General features: G+C 39.9%; 1 protein-coding gene across 6 annotated transcripts in view; it reads left to right on the top strand.

Moving 5' to 3' along the window:
• Positions 1-26,316, top strand: part of LARGE1 (LARGE xylosyl- and glucuronyltransferase 1) — a 641,552-nt gene that overhangs the window by 526,130 nt on the left and 89,106 nt on the right. For all 6 annotated transcript variants that reach the window (XM_055254495.2, XM_055254491.2, XM_055254492.2 and 3 more), the window contains one exon: positions 2,044-2,169. In XM_055254495.2, the coding sequence (XP_055110470.2) occupies positions 2,044-2,169 (126 nt within the window). The remainder of the gene's footprint in view (positions 1-2,043; positions 2,170-26,316) is intronic.

The following is a 26,316-nucleotide window of genomic DNA, read 5'->3' as shown; positions in this document are numbered from 1 at the left end:
ATTCTGTGTGCTCTGATACAGCTGCCTTATTCTTGCCAGTCTAAGACAACAGCTCAACTCCTTAGTGCCTTCCCTTTGTTCATTCAGCAGACTTTCACTGAGTACTGTGTATACCAGGAGCCAAATTCAGAAAAAGGATGACAGAGATAGACGAAGGCTGCAGCACTTGCCCTCATAGAGCTTAGAGTCTACTGGCGCAGACTCATAAGTAGATGTCAGTGTCCTCTTCGTCGCTAGGTGGAATGCACAGGGCCTGCTCTCTGGGACCCCAGAATGCCACAGCATATTTCCCAGGCAAGGTTTCACTGGCCTCCCTGGCAAATAGAGTCTAACCTTTAATCTAAGCCTTTTGCTTAGATGCTGTACTAGTGTCCCTTTTACTCAAGGGAAATGCACTTAAATAGAAAGGATAAACTGCAAGGAAACCACCTTGCTATACAGGCAGCCTCAGAAGCTCCTTGAACTCTACCAAACTGTCAGCAAATATTCATTTTTATTCATTTTTATTATTTTATTTTATTTTATTTTTGAGTTGGAGTCTCTCTCTGTCACCCAGGCTGGAATGCAGTGACACAGTCTCGGCTGACGGCAACCTCCGCCTCCTGGGTTCAAGCAATTCTGCTGCCTCAGCCTCCCAAGTAACTGGGATTACAGGCGTGCGGCACCACACCAGGCTAATTTTTATACTTTTAGTAGAGACAGGGTTTCTCACGTTGGCCAGGCTGGTTTTGAACTCCTGACCTCAGATGATCCACCCGCCTCAGTCTCCCAAAGTGCTGGGATTACAGGCATAAGTCTCTGCACCCAGCCAACAAATATTCATTTTTTAAAAACCCATTCCTCATTTTGACGTCCTAGGAAAGGCAGAGGGCTCCAGTCTTTGACTTTGAGTCTACCAGGATCACTCGTTTAAATTTTCATCTTCCTGTGGCACTGGTAGCTGTCTTCAGGCACGAAGATGATTTCTCTGAGTTTTCTGCATTTCACCGTTTCCTCTTCATCCAAAGAGCCAGCTCACTCTGCATGTTTTTGTTCAAAGTGCAATTTCCTGGTTCGTCGAATGCCTGCAAAGTTTCATAACACGGAGGAAACAAGAAACCCTGCATGATTACTTTACTATTTTTTAAAGTATTATTATTCAGTATTTCCCAAGCAGCCAGAAACTGATTTCCTTTTTCAAACACGAGATAGAGTATAATGAATGAGCTTAAGAAAAAAAGTAATACCCAGGTGGCTGTTTTAAACCTGAGGGGAAAATCGTCCACCAGCCTCATATTTCAAGTCGGGTCACAGTGACTTGAGCATGTCCCCCAAAGCTAGCAATTGTGTGCCCGTGTCCAGTGAGGATAGTTTATTCAGCCATCTTCTGCCACGAAGGCCCATAATTCACCTCCCGGCGCCACCTGTCAGCAGCTAGTTAATAAGTATGGCCTGGTGCAAGAGCTTGGAGAAGAGCTCAAAAAAGGTAAAACCTCCCTAGACAAGTCAGGGTTGGATCTTGAAACAGAGAGTGCATATCCTGGGCACCATGGCCTGCAGAAATCCAAGGAGCATCCATCACTGAGTCCACCGCAGGCCCCAGGAAGCACTGCTGAAAGGGAGGATCTGTAATTTGTCTCAGTCCCTGAAGGACTGGGGCTACTTGTCATCATGCAGTTTCCTCTCCAGGAGGCTCAGGATGGATAACACAGGGCTCCTGCCTAGGAGGCCAGAGAGGAAGGAGACTTCATTTTTCATATGCCGGTGAGGGTAGGGAAGACACCCCATGTCTGCACGTGAGCTCACTGGATAGGGCCTTATGAGACCAGCAGGACTTTGGAGCTTCCAGTCAGCCTGGGGCATTCCCTCATCTCTATCCAAACGTTATTGCTTGGTTCCTAGAGATAACAGGCAAGAGAGATGCCCCACAGTGCGAGCCAGCCTGTGTTCAGAGCAGGAGGTTCAAGAGAAGCCCTATCACAGGGGATGCAGTGCCTTGAGAGCCAAAATGGGCAGCTGGACCATCCGACTGTCTTGACTGTGTCTTTGGCTTTCATCCCCCAGGATATTTTCAATGCCGTCATCAAACAAAACCCCTTCCTTGTGTACCAGCTCCCCTGCTTCTGGAATGTGCAGCTGTCGGACCACACCCGCTCCGAGCAGTGCTACAGAGACGTGTCTGATCTAAAGGTAGGGTCAACACAGGCACATCCCTGGAGGTAGGGTGAGGTGGGCTGAGGGGACCTCCCAGGAGCATGGATGGCTGGGAGATTTATGTGCAATGTGGTGAGAGAGATAAGGGCACAGGAGAGCAGAATGAGTATCCTTTTCATCTTTGTGGGGTGTTGGTTTTTTTCCACCCTTGTTTGGGCTTTCTGGAAAGCCTAAAATCTCCTGGCGTAAGAACCAGCTTGTGTGGTTATGATTCTTGCCATCTGCTGCTGGCTCTTTTGGTTCATGCCAGCTCCCCAAATCTATTCGTTCAACTCAAGCAAAAATATTTATTGAGGGCCTACTCTGTGCCAGGTGCTGTAGATGTGGATGTGAATAATTAACCTGCTTCCAAGTCATGTATGACTTGGAGGAGGAGAGAAGTGTGCAAAGAAGTAAGTATTTAAAAAAGGACAAGTGCTGTGACAGGTGTGGGTGGGTGAGTGGGGGAGATGCAAGCATAAATGTCTCATTCTTCCTCACAGAGGGGGGACAATGACAGAAAAAGCCTTCATCACCTCTCTCTAGGTACCAAACTCTGTGAATGGACCTGGCTATAGAAAGAGGAAGAAGACAGGGTGTATTAGTCATCTGCTGCTATAGATAATGCTGCATAACAAGCTATTCTGATAGTGCCCTAAATCAGCAACCATTTATATAGTTGATGAGTTTGTAGGCTGGTTGGATGGTTCATTTTTTTACTGGTTTAACAGAGTATCTGTGGTCAGCTTCAGATGGGACAGCTGGTGACTGGGGCAACTTGGCTGTCCTCTGGTCTGTCCTCTGTCCCCTCAGCAAGCTAGTATGGTGTTTTCTCATGGTGAGGCAGAGGTGGCAGAGGAAGCCCTAATATACAGGAGGAAACCTTGAGTCATTGTTGCTAATATCCCTCACTGGCCAAAGTAACCGTATGACTAAGCCCATATGATTACTTTGAGTAAGAAGTGTGAGTTAAGGAGTGTGTCAGAATTCCCTCCCTACAGTGGAAGGAGTGAAGAATTGACCACAACTATTCAACAGAACGAAGATTTCAACACAGGCCTGTCTGACAGCAAGGGCTTTTGCCTCTCAGGTTGTATCACAGAGGATTAGATACATGCGTCCTTAAAGAGTTTGTTTCATATAAAGTTTATATGCATTGCAAGTTTTAAAAAGGAAAAAGGATTGCAAAGCTAGCTTTTCTAATAAATTAGTCTTTTGTACTTGGCTTCTGATCCACGTCCCCATGTGGGTATTATGTCCTATTTGTAGTCATAATGCATGTTAAATGTGGTTTTCTGCTTTTCATTTGTTTCATATCATAAGCATTTTCTGGGTGAGCCACATGGTGTTAATGAACATCGTATCCAATAGTTAGTCTATTACTTAACCACTCCCTTGACCTTAGTTGTTTTCAAATCTTCATAAATATAAATTATATGTTAATTAACAGCTTTGTCCATGAAGCCCTTCCATCCAATATTGTTGTAGCTTGCCTTTCCAGGAGTGAAATTATAGCATTAGAAAGAAAGAACTTTTTTTTAACTGCACTTGAAATTTATTGCAAAATATTAGAAAGGATTTAAAACAGAGATGCCTGCAACATTCATTCCTTCAATCAGCATTTATTCAGTTCCTTCTGTATATCATGTGCTTGTTAGAAATAAGGAAAAGAGAAGAAACAGACAGGAATATTGTCAAGAATATCGTGGATTAAAACGTTTGGAGAGGGGGGTGAAATTAAACCAACTGTGTAAAGAATATGTAAAAATGCTGGATTAAAAAATGTTTTACATGCTTTGAAAGCATAATTGATCAGTTCATAAAGCAAGTAAAGAAAGCAAAGGCCAGAAACAATGACAGAGTGAATCCAAAAAGATAAGCAAAGAGCAACTGGATGTCACCTTTGCCCTTGGAAGGGATGATCCCTAGTGGCAGGGAGCCTGGTTTAAAGGTGAACCTGGTATTATAAGAAATCTATTTAGTCTTTGTCCCTGGTTCCTGGAACAGAGCTCCTAAAACCCTTGAAATTTCCTGAGTCATAAGAGCAGCTTTTATTATGTATATGAGCCCCTTTGGGTTACACCTGAGTTTATGCTAATGAGGCGTCTTAGAATAGGGCCCCTAGAGAGCCTCAGGATGGAAAGACCAAGTGATGAGGGGGTTAGAACTTCCCCACTGATCAATTCCCACCTATGAGAGAGAATATGATCATTCATGGACATTTGGGTTGGTTCCAAGTCTTTGCTATTGTGAATAATACCGCAATAAACATACACGTGCATGTGTCTTTATAGCAGAACAATGAGAACACTTGGACACAGGGTGGGGAATATCACACACCGGGGCCTGTCATGGGGGAGGGGGAGGGGGGAGGGATAGCATTAGGAGATATACCTAATGTAAATGACAAGTTAATGGGTGCAGCACACCAACATGACACATGTTGCATATGTAACAAACCTGCACGTTGTGCACATGTACCCTAGAACTTAAAGTATAATAAAAAAAAAAGAAAGAAAAGAAATCACTCAGCAAATATAAAGCTTTGCTTATGTGACTTCTTTCATAAAATAAAGACTTTACAACACTCAAAAAAAAAAAAAAAAAAAAAAAAAAAAAACTTCCCCACTGAAAGTTCCATGGACCTCTGAGAAGGCAGGAGGGTGTGCTAGAAATCAGGCTCTTTAAATGCTCTTGAATAACAAGATTTGATAAATTTCTGGGTTGGTGAACACTATTGTTGCTGGAGGATGGTGTGCCCAGAGAGGGCATGAAAGCTTCATACCCCCTCAGCCCACACCCCCATATTTTGCCCTATGTACCTCTTCTCTCTGGCTGTTCCCAAGTTGCATCCTTGATAATAAGCTGGTAAATGTGTTTGAGTTTCAGGAGCCATTCTAGTAAATTATGGAACCCAAGGAGGGGATCATAGGAATCCTTGATTTACAGCAAATGTGTCAGAGGACAGGAGGCCAGGACTTGCAACTGGCATCTGAAGTGGGCAGCCTCATGGGACTAAGCCACTAACCCATGGAGTCTGATGCTTTTGTCAAGGAGGTAGTGTCACTGTTGTATTAAATTATAGGGACCCAGCTAGTGTTGAAGAACTGGTCATTGTAGGAAAATAACCCCACAATATCTGGCATTGGAAGTCTTCTGTGTGAGAGTATAGAAAAACAGTGGTTTTTCTCAATAGGTAACTGTATAATTTATTGTTCAAACAAGCAAATGCTATCATGGGATACAGAGGGACAATAGGCCAACAGGCAAAACATATAATTATTCTGTTGAAATACTATACACAGGACCTTAGGCCCACAGGAAGAAAGACCTCACATAAAGGCCTCACATAAAGTCAGGATCCACAAAGAGTATTATCCTCAGTGGATAAAAAGTTAATAAAACTCGGAGTGTAGAAGAAGACAGTAGAGGTTGTTGTCTGTTTCATCCTTGGGTTTAGGTAGAATGAGGGAGAAATGTTTCCTCTGAGATTTTATTTTAGGCCTATGCCCATATTATTTTGGGGGCTGAAATTACATGTGTGGGAGCAAAAATGGAAAGAAAAAAATTAAAAATTTGCCAGGCACTTGGCAGAAACTAACATAAATCTGATCTAGAAGAATATTCTTAAAAACAAGTCTTCAGAATTTTTTAGGGGAAGTTACAAGGAAAGCAAGGTTCTCAGTTAGGAATCACAAAACACACAAGGAAGTAAGCTACCCTGAGAAAGTGCAAGAACTGAAGACTGGAGTTAAATCTGAAAGACTGCAAATATTGGACTTACCAGATATAAAGCATAAGTATTTTTATTACATGTAGAAATAAAAAATGAATATTGAAAGTAGGATGAAGGAATAGTAGATTCTCAAAAAATGAATAGCCCTATTTCGATTAAATAGTATTTTTAGAAGTGAAAGATATTGAAATTAAGTGGATATGTTCAGCAGCAGCTTAAACACAGCTGAAGAGAGAATTAGTGAACTGGAAGAGGTATAAGAAATTACCCAAAATGCAACACAGAATGAAAAGAGATAGAAAAACTGAGAAAGAAGCAAAGAAATTGGGATATGTCTCACTGGACTATCAGAAGGAGATAATAGAGAAAATTGGAAGTGAGGCATATCTTAAGTATGCCAAGAAACAATAACAGGTTGTATACCTAGAAGAATAATCTTTCAAGCATAAGATAACAAAGAGAATTTTCTGCAGACATGCAAAGAAACTTCTAAAGTATTGTCAGCCTTAATAACGAAGAGATCCTCTCTATAAGAAAATTATATTTATTCTGGAATAGTGCATTGCAATGGAAATATACATGCCATAGCAAACTATGTGCACACCCAGGGAGGTAAAGGAAGATAAAGGTTTTAAAGGAAAAATGAAGAGGATTTTATAATTGTTTGGAGATAATTATCTTTGGCCAAAGGATCAGTAACAAAGTTGACACCAGTCCAAGACTGGACAGGCAGTTGCTGGGCAGACGTGCCTTCAGAAGTTTTTATTTTGTGTGTGTAAAGTTACGATGGCATTTGTGCCAGATTGTGGTTTTCTCGGAGTCTTTTGTAATCATTCTTGTTACCAGACACTTATGGATGAAAAGCCTCTTTCCATGGCCTTCCTGGTTCTATTTGTCAGGATTTTGTTAACACAGATGACTCCATTTTTATTTTGGCAACATTCATATTTCACCCTTTTGATCAAGATGTTTCTCCAAAAGTGTCACTGTTCAGTCATCCTTTAGTTAGGTTTTCATGTCTCTCAGTGCCAGGGTGGACCTCTCCCAGGTTGCTGGTCTTGTTTTACATTGGAAAGAATGAATGGCAGCTAGGAGTCAGTGTCAAAACCTTTTTAACCACATTTGAGCAGTAAGGAAGTTTAAGTGGGGTGCTCCTAGTCTGTCTACTTGGTGTCTGTAATTAAGTTCAATTTTGTCTGTTCCATAGGCATATGTTACCATCTCAAAGTGCTGGGTTAGCATTATACCGTTAGGATTTGTACATCTGTAAAAAATTTGAACAAGTAACAGATAAAAAATTAAAGAGGAAAATGCAAAGTAAAATTAATAGTGATGTGACAAGAACAGTTTGCATAAGGACTTTGAGCAATAGACCTAGGCTTTAAAGACAACCAATTGAATAAACAAAATGACCATTATCCTACCAAGTGAAAAAGATAGGCTTTATTATATCATTATGATATAGAGCCTTGTTCTGACATCTTGAAAAAAAGCTGCCTACAGCATGAAAACAATCAACTCTCATCCTGGTTTGCAGTTTGAATGTCTCTGGTAATGGCATGGGACAGTTTGGTGAACTTTGTGTGGCCCAGACATCAGGCACGAGACTTGTTTCTAAAAATTCATCTAGTTTCAGCCTATAGGGCTTCCAAAACAGAGAAATTCCCATTTGTGGTAACTGCATAGAAGGAAGTAGGATTGTAGAAATCTAGAAGAGTTCTATAGGCAAATAACAAATAGCAAATTGCTCTATAGGCAAATAACAAGAACTTAAAAACAGTACACACAGCTATCATCTAATAGCAGGTGTATTCTGGCTTTCTTTAGAAATATAATTCGTGTCCGCATTTTTTTCTTTAAATCATAGCCATATGGGAAATTTTCTATTTTGTTATGGTTCTCTTTCATTGATGGGCATGCACTGAGTGTTTCTTGGAAATGGCCAATTTTTATTAGAATATTTCTGGAAGAAAAAAAAGAAAAGAAACATAACTTTTTCTTCCTACGGTGATATTGACTTTTCCAAAAATAGAGTAAGACAAATTTGTTTCTAAAATAAATTTAGTATTTATCAAATATTGCCTGCAAGAATAATGATTTGACCATATAGTAATCTCAGATTTAAAAACCTTTTGAAGCTAAGCTGGTGGCAAGTGCCTGTAGTTCTAGCTACTGGGGAGGTTAAGGTGGGAGAATTGCTTCACCCCAGGAGTTTGAGGTTACAGTGAGCTGTGATTGTGCCACTGCACTCCAGCCTGGGTGACAGAGAGAAACCATGTCTCAAAAAAATAAATAAATAAAAAATAAACATAAATAAAAATTTCTTGAGGTTAATAAGATAACGCAAGACAGACTTTAGGTTATACTTACAGCCCTAATGTTCCTGGACCTGCCAGGAATTGACAGTTTTTATTCATCTACTCTAAGGCTGAGAACCCTAGAAGTCAGGCAGTTTATACATATTCTCAGATATGACATTTCAGTCAAAGCCTTGATAATATAACCAGTTGTTTCCATTGCATCCTGCTATAAAGAGAGAGTAAAATTTTTTTTTTTTTTTTTTTTTGTATTTTTAGGAGGGACAGACTTTCACCATGTATGCCAGGCTGGTCTCAAACTCCTGGCCTCAAGGGGTCTGCCCACCTGGCTTACAGACATGAACCACTGTGGCAAGCAGAGAGAGCAAATGTTATTGAACTTGTTCAAATAACCATATTACCATAAAAGATAAGAATACTCACAAAATCTCTCCAAACTTTGGAGAGAGAAAATCGGAAGGAAAAGGAAATGCTTCTACCTTGTTCACAAATATATAGTTTACCAAATTGTTGTGCACTATAGATAGCTTAGGGAAGAACATTTCCTTAAATCTGGAAAACAAAACATTTTTTTTTTTTTTTAATTATACTTTAGGGTTTTAGGGTACATGTGCACAATGTGCAGGTTTGTTACATATGTATCCATGTGCCATAAAACAAAACATTTAAGTGAAGAACTAACAGTGTTTTAAATAAAAGTCAAAAACATTATCAGTTACTTAATCTCACGCAATTTATTTTTGTTCTGCTTGAGCTTGATTAGTAGTTTCATGCATTCATGTGCCTTCATTGGAGTTCTCAAACATTTGCATTTAGTGCATTGATCTTAAAGTTATTATTAACCTATATCTAAGAGTACTTGTTAGAGTCGCTTCCGTAAATGTGCTTGCAAATGCCTTTAAAGAAGAATTCAAAACAATAGCTGTGGATTAAAAACTTAGAATACCCATGGCTAAAAATCTGATGGGAGTTTATTATAATAAGCAATTAACATGGAAATTTAGTTATTTTTGTGCCACACAACATAATGTCTAGAATTTTAACTAATGTCATATTAGATTTTTAAGAATTTTATATAATTTGGGTACATACCCATAAATGTAATGCAAAGAAGATCTAGTATCACTTATTATTTGACAGCGTTTAGCATGCAGTTCACAAAATAAGACTAATCATTTAATATTTCTACAAGATAAGAGATACATTCTTTGAGACTCTCCAGAGTCTCTGGAAAATCCAAAAGTTAATTTCAAGTAAATAAAACTTAAGTTCGAATTTTGATTCAGGGAAACCTGCCAAAGATTTTAAAAGGTTGAAAGCACTTGATGAGAAGTTACTGTGAAGTAATATTCATTCATGTAACCAGAGTGATTATCAAAAGACGATACAGAAACTTACGTGGAATCTTAGTGCTTTCTTTTTTTGTTTGTTTGTTTTTTTGTTTTTTTTTCTTTCTTTTTTTTTTTTTTTTAATTATACTTTAGGTTTTAGGGTACATGTGCACAATGTGCAGGTTTGTTACATATGTATCCATGTGCCATGTTGATTTCCTGCACCCATTAACTCGTCATTTAGCATTAGGTATATCTCCTAATGCTGTCCCTCCCCACTCCCCCCACCCCACAACAGTCCCTGGAGTGTGATGTACCCCTTCCTGTGTCCATGAGTTCTCATTGTTCAATTCCCACCTATGAGTGAGAACATGAGGTGTTTGGTTTTTTGTCCTTGCGATAGTTTACTGAGAATGATGGTTTACAATTTCATCCATGTCCCTACAAAGGACACGAACTCATCATTTTTTATGGCTGCATAGTATTCCATGGTGTATATGTGCCACATTTTCTTAATCCAGTCTATCGTTGTTGGACATTTGGGTTGGTTCCAAGTCTTTGCTATTGTGAATAGTGCCGCAATAAACATACGTGTGCATGTGTCTTTATAGCAGCATGATTTATAGTCCTTTGGGTATATACCCAGTAATGGGATGGCTGGGTCAAATGGTATTTCTAGTTCTAGATCCCTGAGGAATCGCCACACTGACTTCCACAATGGTTGAACTAGTTTACAGTCCCACCAACAGTGTAAAAGTGTTCCTATTTCTCCACATCCTCTCCAGCACCTGTTGTTTCCTGATTTTTTAATGGTGGCCATTCTAACTGGTGTGAGATGGTATCTCACTGTGGTTTTGATTTGCATTTCTCTGATGGCCAGTGATGATGAGCATTTCTTCATGTGTTTTTTGGCTGCATAAATGTCTTCTTTTGAGAAGTGTCTGTTCATGTCCTTTGCCCACTTTTTGATGGGGTTGTTTGTTTTTTTCTTGTAAATTTGTTTGAGTTCATTGTAGATTCTGGATATTAGCCCTTTGTCAGATGAGTAGGTTGCAAAAATTTTCTCCCATTCTGTAGGTTGCCTGTTCACTCTGATGGTAGTTTCTTTTGCTGTGCAGAAGCTCTTTAGTTTAATTAGATCCCATTTGTCAATTTTGGCTTTTGTTCCCATTGCTTTTGGTGTTTTAGACATGAAGTCCTTGCCCACGCCTATGTCCTGAATGGTATTGCCTAGGTTTTCTTGTAGGATTTTAATGGTTTTAGGTCTAACATTTAAGTCTTTAATCCATCTTGAATTAATTTTTGTATAAGGTGTAAGGAAGGGATCCAGTTTCAGCTTTCTACATATGGCTAGCCAGTTTTCCCAGCACCGTTTATTAAATAGGAAATCCTTTCCCCATTTCTTGTTTTTGTCAGGTTTGTCAAAGATCAGATAGTTGTAGATATGCAGCATCATTTCTGAGGGCTCTGTTCTGTTCCATTGATCTATGTCTCTGTTGTGGTACCAGTACCATGCTGTTTTGGTTACTGTAGCCTTGTAGTATAGTTTGAAGTCAGGTAGCGTGATGCCTCCAGCTTTGTTCTTTTGGCTTAGGATTGACTTGGCGATGCGGGCTCTTTTTTGGTTCCATATGAACTTTAAAGTAGTTTTTTCCAATTCTGTGAAGAAAGTTATTGGTAGCTTGATGGGGATGGCATTGAGTCTATAAATTACCTTGGGCAGTATGGCCATTTTCACAATATTGATTCTTCCAACCCATGAGCATGGAATGTTCTTCCATTTGTTTGTATCCTCTTTGCTTTCAAAACTCCATTTTCCTAAGTAATCAAATACTGAATAAAGATAACACAGGAAATTATATTGATAACACGTAAAATGTTTGTTTCTTAGGCCAGTTACTAAAAAGGTAAAAAACAACTTTGGCAGGTTGATTGCTTCTCCTTATGAGAAGCCAATGTGTAATAGATAACCAGGTAGTCGACCTGATGAAAAGGGTACTTGAATTTAATCTGACATAGAAAGAATAAGTCCAAGGTTATGAGTGTATACCATATTATACAGGAATGTAAACAAGAAAACTAGCACCTTGAGCAGGGGAATACATGGCCCTTAGTAATAGCACGGGAAGTTTCTTGGTTACATGGGATAATTCAGACATGTCAAGAAAAGCCAAGACTAGAAAATCAAGGTATACTGGTGGACAACATTGCCTTTGTAGGCCTTCAAGATAAACTTTTTTTTTTTTTTTTTTTTTTTGAGACGGAGTCTCACGCTGTCCCCAGGCTGGAGTGCAATGGCGTGATCTCGACTCACTGCAACCTCCACCTCCCAGGTTCAAGTGATTCTCCTGCCTCAGCCTCCCGAGATAGCTGGAACTACAGATGCGCACCACCACACCTGGCTAATTTGTTGTATTTTTAGTAGAGACAAGGTTTCACCATGTTAGCCAGGATGGTCTCGATCCCCTGACCTCATGATCTGCCCGCCTCAGCCTCCCAAAGCGCTAGGATTACAGGCATAAGCCACTGCACCCAGCCCAAGATAAACATTTAATGGAGAAGCCATAATAGCAGAGTTAGAACTGGGGGAGAAAAAACAGTTACAGGTAGGAATGGAAAAAGGAATGGAAAACTTAAAGGAGAGAGTTATCCCAGGCCTTCTCAAGGGTAGAAAGAGGAAGAGCAGAAGGCAATGATGTATGACCTGAAAATCACATGCTGCAAGATATAGCAAAAGTTGAACTTCTGAGACATGAATCTGAAAAGCTTCCAGAGGAAACCTCTGCCTCAAGAAGTGAAATTACCATTCTAAATGAAGAAGGCAGCATTTCTAACCCGAAACTAGGGAAATTAAATGGATCTCAGGAAGAAATTTTGCAGAAATAGAAACTGCAGTTCAGAAGATGGCAGTTAAACAGATTTCAGAATTAAAAATTATAATCTCTTATGGTTTTACTAAGAGCAAATCAGTACTTCAAGAAAACCTTGTTATTCCAACATAGGGGATGAAATTTTTAGTTTTGTTTTAGTGTATTTTTAATAGCAAAGCTCCATCTTTAGGAAGGCTTATAAATAATTCCCTTCTAATTACAGGCAACTTGATCACACCCACAATTTCTTTTATAAATTTATCCTTCATAAACTTTATCGTGACTTACTCAGGCCTTTTACAACATGTTTAAACTCTCTGCTTTGTCCTTTACTTTCTCTTTATTAAATAACCAGTCATTTTACTTTTAAGACAAAAATTTACCACATAAGATTCTTTCTCATAGGAAATGCTCTTTTCTTTTTAACCGTCCTTACCAAAAATGCATCCTTATATCCATAACTTTCTTCATGTTACTCTCCTACTTACTGGTTCCTGTCTGTCTTGTTTCTGTTTCCATTCTAAATATACTTTTTGAGGCAACCTTTAAGTAACCTCTGAACTGGACGATATTATTCTATGTTCTCGGTAAGAAACGTATTTTTTATGCCTTGTAATTTCATTCATCAAAACACATCTTATTTTGGTATACTTTGTAATATGATTTGGCTGTGTCTCCACCCAAATCTCATCTTGAATTGTAGCTCCCGTAATTAACACACGTTGTGGGAGGGACCTGTTGGGAAATAACTGAATCGTGGGAGCAGTTTCCCCCACAAATTTCTCATGGTAGTGAATAGGTCTTACGAGATCTAATGGTTTTATAAGAGGTTTCACCTGTTGCTTGGCTCTCACTCTCTTTCCTGCTGCCATGTAAGACTTGTCTTTTGCCTTCCACCTTGATTATGAGGCCTTCTCAGCCACGTGGAACTGTCAGTCCCTTAAACCTCTTTTTATTTATAAATTACCCAGTCTTGGATATGTCTTTATCAGCAGCATGAAAATGGATTAATACACTTTGTATACAGAATTATATATAAATTAATTAGGATTTTATTCTTAGTAACCTTAATTTCTAGTGAAAACCTAAAGCCAAAAATTTTGAATTCTCTGTCACATACCAACATTTTATAATAAGAACTATTTTATAACTTTTAGAAACATATTTTAATAGACTCAAATATATTTAAGAAGCCAAAAACAACTTATATTTATGTTCAGCAATTTGTTCTTATTTTTACGGAAATGACCCAGACATTTGATGAGTGTTTTTTATTTAATGTAACATAGCATAACCTTATGATTTTAAAGTACATGAAAAGTTATTTTATAAACATTTATTCCACATTCCATTTATTCCAAATGTTTATTTTATAAACTTTTTTTTTCTTTTTTTTTTGAGATGGAGTCTCGCTCTGTCGCCCAGGCTGGATTGCAGTGGTGCAATCTCTGCTCACTGCAAGCCCCGCCTCCCAGGTTCATGCCATTCTCCTGCCCCAGCCTCCCGAGTAGCTAGAACTACAGGCGCCCACCACCATGCCCGGCTAATTTTTTGTATTTTTAGTAGAGACGAGGTTTCACAGTGTTAGCCAGGATGGTCTTGATCTCCTGACCTCATGATCTGCCAACCTCGGCCTCCCAAAGTGCTGGGATTATAGGCGTGAGCCACCGCGCCCGGCAAACATTTACTCCATTTACATTTACCTAATTTACTGATTTTTAACAATTCACCTAGATTACTTATGAAAACTGAAATATTACACAAAGCAAATCAAGTTATTTTCCTATTAACCATTTTTATATTTTGTGAATATCAGCTGTTTGCTTAAGTAAGAACCTGAAAGTAAAATACATAATAAGTATTTTGCCTACAACTCAGAAGCTACAACTGTTTTTATTAAACCAATAATATTAAATTAGTCCTACTTATCAAAGAGTTACACAAAGATTATTCTATTTTCAAGTTGAGTTCATAGTTTCATGACTTTAAAACATGTAGCAGAAACAAATACAAAACCCAGCCAAAAATATATGCTGCCAGTTTCGAAGATGTTTCTATTTTTATTTTACCAATGATTTAAAAACCATCTTATTTATCAAAGTTTTATTTAAGTCACAGGAACTAAAAGGCATTTGGGTTAATTACTATATATTTTATATGTGTGATAATTCATCTAAGCCAATCAAAATAAAATTTCTTAGGAGATTTTTTTTTTGGCCAACTATTCCACATTTTACTATGTAGATACAGCATAACATATGTAACATAATACATGTTATATAACATGTATTATTCATATAACATGTTATTATATAATATGTATTATTCATGTTGTTATATGAATATACTATGAAGATTATATTTCATCATACATTTATTTTACATTTCTTAGATTTTACTATGTAGACATAACATATATAAAATAATAAATGTTATATGTATTATTCATGTTATATGAATACTATTATGTTATACCATTAATATTCAATAATTGTTGAATATTAATATTAATTTATTAATATTGATGTCAATTTAATAATTTAACAGTGGTCAATTATTGATGTATTTAATGATTTGATGTTAATATTTATAATTCAATAATGTTCTATAATATAATATGTATTATTATAACAACTATTCCAGATTTTACTTTGTAAATACAACATAACATATTATATAACATAATACATGTACATGTTGGTAACCACACCTAAACACATAGACACACATACACAAAGATCTTACTGCTTTTATTTTAGAATTTTAGCCGTGAGATAGTAACACAAACTCACCCATTTATAAACAACGATTGGATTCAATTATATTTGTCTCAAAATTGGGACCTTTTTACGTGGCTTAACTTAATTGCTAATCTAGTGAAAGCTATGGATGAAAGTTTTGGATAAAGCAGTTTGGTTTTTTAAAAAACCTCTTTTACCTTTTTTTGTTTCCTTTCTTCAGCTTCAAATGAGTTTACATTTTAGCTGGGACTGACTGCATTGTATAAGAAAAACAAAATCTCCAGTGGCCTTGAATTGGTAACACATTTATCTTTGTTCGCTGATCCCCTTTGCTAGTCAATGGTTATGGGGTAGCATCTTAATAAGAGTTTCGTTTTCCAGCTATTCTTTTTTTTAACTGCCCCTGTGTGGCAGACACAACAGTTTTTATGGGGGAAAGAGATACCTTATATTACTGCTCTGACCTCAAGATTTTGACCTGAGAGCCTAACCTTCATAATGATTTATCTAATTTTTATTATTTTAGGCTATCAATCCCCTTAGTTAACTGCTCTAGCACCCTAAGCAATTGGTAGCCAGGCAAACCCAAATTTACATTTGCAAAAGATGTCTAGGTTGTTGGTTACTTTGGAGCTGTTAGACCTTTTTTTTTTTTAAATCTTGGCTAGAATGCCATAAGCACTGAATTTTATCTCAACGCCAGCAGAAAAGTCAACTGATTTAGGCCAGGCGCAGTGGCTCACGCCTGTAATCCTAGCACTTTGGAAGGCCAAGGCAGGTGGATCACTTGAGTTCAGGAATTTGAGACCAGCTTGGCCAACATGGTGAAACCCCATCTCTACTAAAAATATAAAAATTAGCCAGGTGTGGTGATGTGCACCTGTAATCCCAGCTACTAAGGAGGCTGAGGCAGGCGAATTCCTTGAACCCTGGAGGCAGAGGTTGCAGTGAGCCCAGATCGTGCCACTGCACTCCAGTCTGGGCGACAGAGCAAGACTCTGCCTCACAAAAAAAAAAAAGAAAAGAAAAAAAAGTCAACAGATTTAAAGTAGGCAGTAAAAAAAGTAGAGATAGAGAACTAAGAAGGCTCTACGTGTTATCTGTATAATCACAAACTCTTAATTTGGAGAAAAAAAAAGACAAGAAAAAAGAAGGTTGGAGAGTTCAAATGATCTGTGTTGTGGCTGTTGATCCAAAAACATGCATGAGGAAAGCCTTGTAATTGTCCGGAGTGTCTGAAAACCTGGCACGCCTTCATTTTAGAGAATCCCATTCTATTTCTTATCAATCTCTTGAGAGCAGAGAAAATTCCATAAATCCTATCAGAGAATGTCAGGATTTTGGACTCATGTCTCTTCCTGTGACATTTTGGTAATGTTCATTGTTATTATTTCTGATTTAAAATACTACATAAACTTAGTTGATAAAGCAGTGGCAGGATTTGAGAAGATTGGCTCCAATTTTGAAAGAAGTTCTATTGTAGGTAAAAATTATCAAACTGCATCACTTGTACAGAGAAACTTTTCGTGAAAGGAAGAGTCAATCCATGTGGGAAACTTCACTGTTACCTTATTTTAAGAAATTGCCACAACCACCCCAACCTTTCACAACCACCACCCTGATCAGTCAGCAGCTATTAACACCAAGACAGGACCCTCCAGCAGCAAAAGGATTGTGACTCACTGAAGGCCAGGTGATCATTAACATTTTTTAGAAATAAAGTATTTCTCTATTAAAGCACGTATTTTTTTAGACATAATGCTGTTGTACACTTAACAGACTACAGTGTAGTTTAAACATAATTTTTATATGCATTGGAAAACCAAAAAATGTGACTCACTTCATGCGGTATTCACGTTATTGCAGTAGTCAAAACCGAACCCACAATATCTCCAAGTTACACCTGTATATATATCATCCAAATACATATACACACACACGCACACATACACACACACAGAGCTCATTAGAACTCCAGGGAGAAATTCATAAGTCCATTTTCATCGTAGAATATTTAACATGTTTTTTTCTTTTTTCCTTTTTTTTTTTTTTTTTGAGAAAGAGTCTTGCTCTGTTGCCCAGGCTGTGGTGCAGTGGCATGATCTCAGCTCACTGCAACCTTCCGTGTTCAAATGATTCTCCTGCCTCAGCCTCCCAAGTAGCTAGGACTACAGGTGCCCACCACCACGCCTGGCTAGTTTTGCATTTTTGGTAGAGACGGGGTTTGGCCATGTTGGCCAGGCTGGTCTCGAACTCTTGACCTCAGGTGATCGGCCTCCCACCTCGGCCTCCCAATGTGCTGGGATTACAGGCATGAGCCACCGCACCCAGCCCATATTTTTTTTCAAATGATGAAATATCAAAAGACAAAAATTACTAAGACTATAGAAGATTTAAACTACACAGTTAACATGCTTGACTTACTGGGCAAATAAGGAACTTTGTACCTAATGATCTGAGAGTATACATCCTTCTTAGGCTCATATGGAACATTTATTAAAAAGAAACCAAGTACTAGACATCAATACATTTCAAAGAATAATATTATACTATAGTTGTTCTCTGAAGAAAGCAAAATTAAATAAGAAGGCAGTAACAATAAGATTTTTAAAAATCTATTTGATTACAGTTGAAAACATACTTTTACATTACTCATGGTTCTGAACAGAAATCATAATTTAAACTGAAAACTACTTAGAGTCTAAATGAAAATAAAAATAATATGTCAAAATTAGTGGGATAAAATAACATATAAGGAAATGTATATCCTTAAATGTTTATATTAAAAAGAACAGTTGGGCCGGGCGCGGTGGCTCACGCTTGTAATCCCAGCACTTTGGGAGGCCGAGGCGGGCGGATCACGAGGTCAGGAGATCGAGACCACGGTGAAACCCCGTCTCTACTAAAAATACAAAAAAATTAGCCGGGCGTGGTGGCGGGCGCCTGTAGTCCCAGCTACTCGGAGAGGCTGAGGCAGGAGAATGGCGTGAACCCGGGAGGCGGAGCTTGCAGTGAGCCGAGATTGCGCCACTGCACTCCAGCCTGGGTGACAGAGCGAGACTCCGTCTCAAAAAAAAAAAGAACAGTTGAAAATTAATAAGCCAATTTTGCAACTCAAGATGATATATTAATATAAACAATATTAGAGTCGGCCGGGCCTGGTAGCTCATGCCTGTAATCCCAGCAACTTGGGAGGCTGAGTTGGGAGGATCCCTTGAGTTCAGGAGTTTGAGACCAGCCTCAGCAACATAACAAGACCCCCATCTCTACCAAAAAATAAATAAATGGGGGGTTGGGGGTGGGGCGGTGGTGGAAGCTACTCAATTCCCAGCTCCTAGGGAGGCTGAGGCAGGATTACTTGAGCCCAGGAGTTCCAGACCGCAGTAAACTATGATTGCACCACCGTGCTACAGCCTGGGTAACAGAATAAGACCCTGTCTCTAAAAACAAAACACAACAAAACAGAACATTAAATTCAAATAAAATAAAATTGAAGTTGGTCAACAAATTGATCAATAAAGTCAAAAGTTTGAAAGGGACCAATAAAATAGACAAAACTATGGCGAGATTCATCAAGAAAAAAGAAAATGAACTCACCAAGAAATGAATAGGGGCACATAATTCCAAGTCCACTTATTCATTCTCTCAATGTTTTTGAGCAAGTGACTTCTGAGTTCTAGATATACAGCAAAGATTAAAGCAAACAGTCTCAGTTGGTGGAGCTTTCAATCAATTAGCAGAATTGAAAAAAAAATAGAATACTGTGAACAACATTATGTCAACAAATTTGAGAATTTTTGTTAAATGGACAAATTCCTAGAAATATGTTACCAAAACCGATTTAAGAAAAAAAATAAAGTTTAGATTATCTTCTAGCCATTAAACCTTCTTAAAACAGTACCCCGAGACAGTAAGTAGAAAAAGTTCTACTAATTTTTTTAATCCAAGGACATTTGCAATTTTAAATAAACTTTTCTAGAGAATATGAAAAGAGGAACGCTTTTTAACCCATTCAGCAAAGCCAGGATATTATCAACACCAAAATCAGACAAATAAAAGTGTATTAGTCTGTTCTCATGCTGTTAATAAAGACATACTCGAGACTAGGTAATTTATAAAGGAAAGAGGTATAATTGACTCACAGGTCCACAGGGCTGGGGAGGCCTCACAATCATGGCGGAAGACAAAAGAGGAGCAAAGTCACGTCACAAAGATAGGAAGATTGCAAGCCAGTCTCACTCATGAATATAGATGCAAAAATCTTAAGCAAAATATTTAGCAAACCCAAATCTAGCCATGTATAAAATAGATAATATATCATGGCCAAGTTGGGTTTATTCCAGGAAAGACAAGAGTGATTTAGCATTGAAAAACCCACAAGTGTCCTTCAGCATGTAATAGATTAAAGGAGAAATATCAAATAATCATATGAACAGATGAAGGAAAGTTATTTGACAAAATTACATGCTCATTCATGATAAAAACTCTCATAAATAGTAACTAGTGAAAACCTACAGTAAACTATTGCTGAGCATTTGCTCAGGGCCGTGCAATTAGTTGGAAAGAGGAGAGCCTGCAAGAGCACGCACACATTTATGAAAGTATTTTGGTATATGAAGAGGTGACATACCTGATCATTGAAGAAATGATTAAGTTTTCCGTAAACAGTGCTGAGACACCTGATTATCCATATGGAAAAAATTTAAGTGGATCCGTGTCTCATACCATGCATAAAATTAATTCCAGATGGATTAGAAACTTAGAAAGTGACGGGCCAAATTAAACTTCTATTTTTTAAATGAAAAGGGAAACTAGCCTTAAGACTTCAGAGTGGAGAAGTATGTATTCAACAAGACATCAAAAACGCATATCATAAATGAATGAATCTGTAAATTCAATCACATTGATATCAATAACTCCATCAAACAGGCATTAAAAAGAGAAAAGCAGGCCAGGTGCAGTGGCTCACGCCTGTAATCCCAGCACATTGGGAGGCCAAGGCAGGCGCCTCACTTGAGCTCAGGAGTTCGATACCAGCCTGGCCAACATGTGAAACCCCATCTCTACTAAAAATACAAAAATTAGCCAGGCGTGGTGGCGCACGCCTGTAGTCCCAGCTACTCAGGAGGTTAAGGCAGGAGAATTTCTTGAGGCCGGGAGGTGGAGAGGTTGCAGTGAGCCGAGACTGTGCCACTACACTCCAGCCTAGGCAACAGAGCGAGACTCCATCTCAAAAAAAAAAAAAAAAAGAGAGAGAGAAAAGCAAAAGATACTTCAACACATGTAACTGACAAAAGAACACTAAGCAAAATATATAAACAACTCTTAATAATGAATGATAAATCTGTAAAACATGTGAACAGTTCTTTCACTTGGTTGCCAGGCAAATGGCCAATAAACACATGAAAAGATATATAGCCTCGCTGTTCATCAGGGAAGTGAAAATTAAGAGCACAAATAATTTTATAGCCACCAAATTGGAAGAGTGATACTATCAAGTCTCAGTTGACCAGCAGTCTCTTACGTCACCCATAGGAGTGTGTATGGATACACCAAATTGGAAAACACTTCGGCATTATATTGAAAAATTGAAGTGGAATATACCTTACAGTTTGGGTCTTGGATGTAATAGGTCACGAATGGAATGGAGAAGTGGATGACTTTCTAAAGAAAGTCAAGTTCAGCCATCAGTGAGCGAATTACAACAGATAGAAGTAGTGCTTTGGAAGGCCTGTGTCCTCCTGATAAATGACATTTCTTGACCAGGCAGGGCACAGGAGACTTCTAAACTCTCAAGTCTTTTTATATCAAAAATAAAAACTTAAAAATAAGTACAACTAAAAACTTTGGCAGACCTTGAAAAGGAATAAAATTCTGAAGGCCAGGCACGGTGGTTCATGCCAGTAATCTCAGCACTCTGGGAGGCTGAGGTAGGTGGATTGCTTGAGCCCAGGAGTTTAAGACCAGCCTGGGCAACATAGTAAGACCCCCGTCTCTACAAAAAATACAAAAATTAGCCGGCATGGTGGCATGTGCCTGTAGTCCCAGCTACTTGGGTGGCTGCGGTGGGATGTTTGCATGAACCCAGGAGGCAGAGGATGCAGTGAGCTGTGATTGTGCCACTGCACTCCAACCTGGGCAACAGAGTGAGACCCTGTCTCAAAAACAAAACAAAACTGACATACACTATAACATGGATGAACTTTGAGGACATTATGCTAAGTGACCTAAGTCAAACACAAAAGGACGAATACTGTATTATTTAACTTAAATGACTTACGTAAAGTGGCATGCAATTTAAAATATGAATTATTTCTGGAATCTTCCATTTAATATTTTCAGACAGCGGTTGACCGCTGGTCACTGAAGTGGAGAAAAGCAAAACCGTGAGTAAGGAGAGGTTGTTGTACTCCCAAGGGAAGAACATAAAAAACAGCAAACAGGAGGCCCTGCACAAACGCAGAACAGGATTGAAAAAACAAAAGATGGGAGGAAGTGGAGAAAAAGAATGAAAATAGGCCGGACGCGGTGGCTCACACCTGTAATACCAGCACTTTGGGAGGCCGAGGTGGGCGGATCATGAGGTCAAGAGATCGAGACCATCCTGGCTAAGATGGTGAAACCCCATCTGTACTAAAAATACAAAGAAAAATTAGCCGGCTGTGGTGGCGGGCACCTGTAGTCCCAGCTACTCTGGAGGCTGAGGCAGGAGAACGGCGTGAACCCGGGGGGCGGAGCCTGCGGTGAGCCGAGATGGTGCCACTACACTCCAGACTGGGCGACAGAGCAAGACTCCATCTCAAAAAAAAAAAAAAAAAAAGCAAATATGCACTTTGACCAGGACTCTGAGACGCAGATTGGCCTGGTGGGACACACAGCGTTCTTGGGTCATCCCTGAGGGCTCCACGGAAATGTCCAGGCACCGAGAGGACCCAGAGGGTCTCACCATCCCACTCAGTCCCACCCGGGAGGTGAATCATCCCTTCATCCAGCATCTCCATGCTGTCTACACTACTGGCCCGTGAATCACTTAGTAGCCATCTCAGTTATCAGATTGACTCTCTGGGCATGAGCGACTTGTGTTCAAGTCGCCCTAATTTTACTTCGTCATGGCCCCAAAGTGCAAAAGCAGTGGTGCTGACGTATTATAATTATTCAGTTTTATTATAAGTTATTGTTATTAATCTTTCACTGTGCGTAATTATGAATTAAACTAATCATAAGTATGCATGTATAGGAAAAAACATGGTATGGGGTTAGGTACATCATAGGGTTTGGCTGTATCACCACCCAAATCTCATCTTGAATTGTAGCTCCCATAATCCCCATGTGTTGTGGGAGGAACCCCGTGGGAGATAATTGAATCACGGGGGTGATTTTCCCCATACTGTTCTCGTGGTAATGAATAAGTCTCACAAGATCTGCTGGTTTTATAAGGGGGTTTCCTTTTTTGCTTGGGTCTCATTCTTTCTCTTGCCTGTTGCCAATGTAAGCCATGCCTTTCACCTTCCACCGTGATTGTGAGGCCTCCCCAGCCACATGGAACTGCAAGTTCTCCATTAAACCCTCTTTTTCTTTATAAATTACCCAGTCTTGGGTATGTCTTTATCAGCAGCGTGAAAACAGACTTATACAGCACTATTGCGTGGTTTCAGGCACCCGTTCTGGGTCTTGGAATGTGTGCAGATACTGCTGTAGACAGGGGGACCCTGCCTCTCCCGGTCTCCCTCAGCTCACACTCTGCTACTCCAAAGGAAAGTCAACCTGAGCAGCCCACCTGTGGGAAATGCGGGGGCCCCATGCTGGGTCAGATGATTGAAAATGTCAGTTAAAGCAAGAGTCATAAAAATATTTTAACCTTGATTTGCTTTCTTTTCATCCACAGGCCAGGTTTTTTGGTCTGCTAATTGAGTGCTGTATTATCTTGCATAAACCACCCTCATGTATCTTCTATGGTTATCGGTGTCCTTTCATTCAAAGTGAAACAAGAACTTAAGGACTCTTCCAAAACAATTAGAGGACAGTCCTGGGTTAGTTCTATTTTCCCCCCTGTTTAGTCTCACCCACACCTAATGCAAAAGCAAATTTGTTTAGGGACTTCTTTTCATTGAGCTGTTGCAAAGCGTTTAGTTTGCCTTTCAGGAAAACAGCAATTCTTTGCAGTTACATACCATAAACTCAAATAATATTTAATTAGATTTCCAATTGCATTAGAAACACAAGGTATAAAAACACCTTCGGTAATAATCTCAGCTCACTCTTGGTGCACATAGAGCACATTTGTAAGAACAGACATCCTCTGACATCCTGCTAGCGAGAGGCTTATCAGCCTTGGGCATCGAGTCTGCCCTAGGTGTCCATGGAAAACTTTGTGCTAAGCAGAGGTTGGTTAAGAGAACTTCTAAGGGGAGAGGTGTTTTCACTGAAGAGGCAAAAGTGTATATCCTTTGGGAGCCAAGCAATCTTGGAAATTCTGATGACAGTTCTGCTTCTTACCAACTGAGGGACTTGAGTAAATCACTTAACCTCTCCTAGGTTCAGTTACATTATTGAGAAAATTGAGGCCATTATTCTTTGCCCCATTCTCAGCCATGCCCCTTGAGTGCTCCATAGAAATACACTTGACTTTCCTCAGTCTTTTGTGTTTCACAGACCTTCATTTTTATCTCTTTAGTCCTTATGCTTGATGACTCAGCCTTACCTGGCTGAGTCTTAAATTAAAAAGAGAAGGGAAAGGCCCAAGGGAGCATCTTTTTGTCACTTTACCAGTAGCACAAACTCTTAGGAGACCAGAGTGTGCAGTGTGCTGGTTTAGAGAAAGGAGCATGAGAGAAATTCTGTGAAACTTTGCTCTAGTTCTTGAGCCTTTGATGGACCATTAGAGAATGAAGCTCTGGCCGGAATCAGTTGGTAATGACCAGGAAAGGGCAAGCAGAGGGTCTGCCAGTGGGTCTCTCTAGGGGTTTCTAGAGTCCCAGAGCTGAGTAAGCCATGGTTCCTGCTCTCAGGAAAGTCTCTAGCGAGGCCTAATTGGTGAGTAATGGAAAATTCCAATAGAGTCTGCTAGGTGCTGTGATGTAAGGAAGTGAGGGAGCCTAACAGAGCAAGAGGAGGGACTCTAAAGAGGAGGGACTCTGAGCCAGCTGGGGAGTGTGATGCAGAATCTGAATCTCAAGGAATTCAGATTCAGATAGGAAACCTGAGCTGAATCTTGATATCCAAACTCCCAGACACCTGGACTCTCTTCCTTCCCCATCTGCTGCCCTCACACTACCCCTCAGCCCCAAAACATCCTTGCTGCCCCTCTCCACAGTCCTGTGAAAACTGCTGCTCCTCCCTTGTTCATATCTCCAGAGCAGGGAGTAAGTGCAAGGACTATACGAGAAAGAGTGGAAACCCAAATGCAAGTTAAAAAGAAATAGATGCACACAGCTGGGCCCAGGCCATTGCTTCAAAAATGTTTATGTAGAATGCATTGAGCTCTTTCTGGAATCAACAGGAAGTACATTTCAGAGGAGGTTGTTGTATCAAACCCCTATGAACCTCATTAGGAAAGTCATCAGCTCCAAGAGGCTGAAGAAGAGACCCAGAGACAGCAAACCAGAACCAGACGTGGTTTATTTTTATTTTTATTTATTTATTTATTTATTTATTTATTTTGAAACAGAGTCTTGCTCTGTCACCCAGGCTGGAGTGCAATGGCGCATTCTCGGCTCACTGTGACCCCCACCTCTCAGGTTCAAGCCATTCTGCCTCAGCCTCCCGAGTAGCTGGGATTACAGGCATGGTGGTGCATGCCTGTAATTTTTGTATTTTTAGTAGAGACGGGGTTTCACCATGTTGGCCAGGCTGGTCTTGAGCTCCCAACCTCGTGATCTGCCCGCCTCGGCCTCCCAAAGTGCTGAGATTATAGGCGTGAGCCACTGTGCCTGGCCAACTTGGGGTTTTATCAGGGGATTACATACGGGGGAGAGAGTCCAGCGGCAGCAGGCTGGACAGGAGAGCTGCCTTATGTACAGAAAGAGTCCAGGGTCAGTGGGCTGGACAAGATATCTGCCTTCGTACAGCCCAGTGGCGGTGGGCTGGGCAGGAAAACTGCAACTATCTGCAAACATCACGCAGTTTATATAGCATTTTCACTTAACACTCTCCCACTAATGACCTTGATACAGTTTAAATCTGTGTCCCCATCCAAATCTCATGTTGAAATGTAATCCCCAGTGCTGGAAGTGGGGCCTGCTGGGAGGTGCTTGGATCATGGGGGTGGTTTCTCATGAATGGTTTAGCACCATCCCCATCGTGTTGTTCTTATGATAGTGTTCTCACAAGATCCGATTGTCTGAAAGTGTATAGCATCTCCTCCCTCTTTCTCTTGCTGCTGTGGCCACATAAGACATGCTTGCTTCCCCTTCTGCCATGACTGTAAGTTTCCTGAGGCCTCTCCAGAAGCAGATGCCACTATGCTTCCTGTACAGCCTGCAGGACCATGAGCCAATTAGATCTCTTTATAAATTACCAGCCCTCAGGGTTTTTTGTTTTTGTTTCTGGAGACACAGCCTCACTCTGTTGCCCAGGCTGGAGCCCAGTGGCGTGGTCTTGGCTCACTGCAACCTCCACCTCCCAGGTTCAAGCAGTTCTCCTGCCTGAACCTCCCAAGTAGCTGGGACTACAGGCACACATCACTACGCCTGGCTAATTTTTGTATTTTTAATAGAGACGAGGTTTCACCATGTTGGCCAGACTGGTCTCAAACTCCTGACCTCAAGTGATCTGCCCACCTCAGCCTCCCAAAGTGCAGGGATTACAGATGTGATTTCTTTATAGCAATGTGAGAATGGGCTAATACAGAACTCTAACTGGCAACCTTCATTTAACCCAAAACGCAGGACTTTGGTCCCATATATGGGCTCAGATATTCCTTATAGACAAGGAAGGAATCTCTGGGTTGGCCACTCCTAGATTGTCTAGCTCAGAACACACGTTGAGATGAGTCTGCCGGCTGGGCGCGGTGGCTCACACCTGTAATCCCAGCACTTTGGAAGGCCAAGGCGGGCAGATCACGAGGTCAGGAGATCGAGACCATCCTGGCTAACACCGTGAAACCCCGTCTCTACTAAAAATACAAAAAAATTAGCCGGGCGTGATGGT

The sequence above is a fragment of the Symphalangus syndactylus genome, chromosome 18, assembly GCF_028878055.3.
Source record: "Symphalangus syndactylus isolate Jambi chromosome 18, NHGRI_mSymSyn1-v2.1_pri, whole genome shotgun sequence".
NCBI lineage: Eukaryota > Metazoa > Chordata > Mammalia > Primates > Hylobatidae > Symphalangus > Symphalangus syndactylus.
This window is presented reverse-complemented; position numbering and strand designations above follow the sequence as displayed.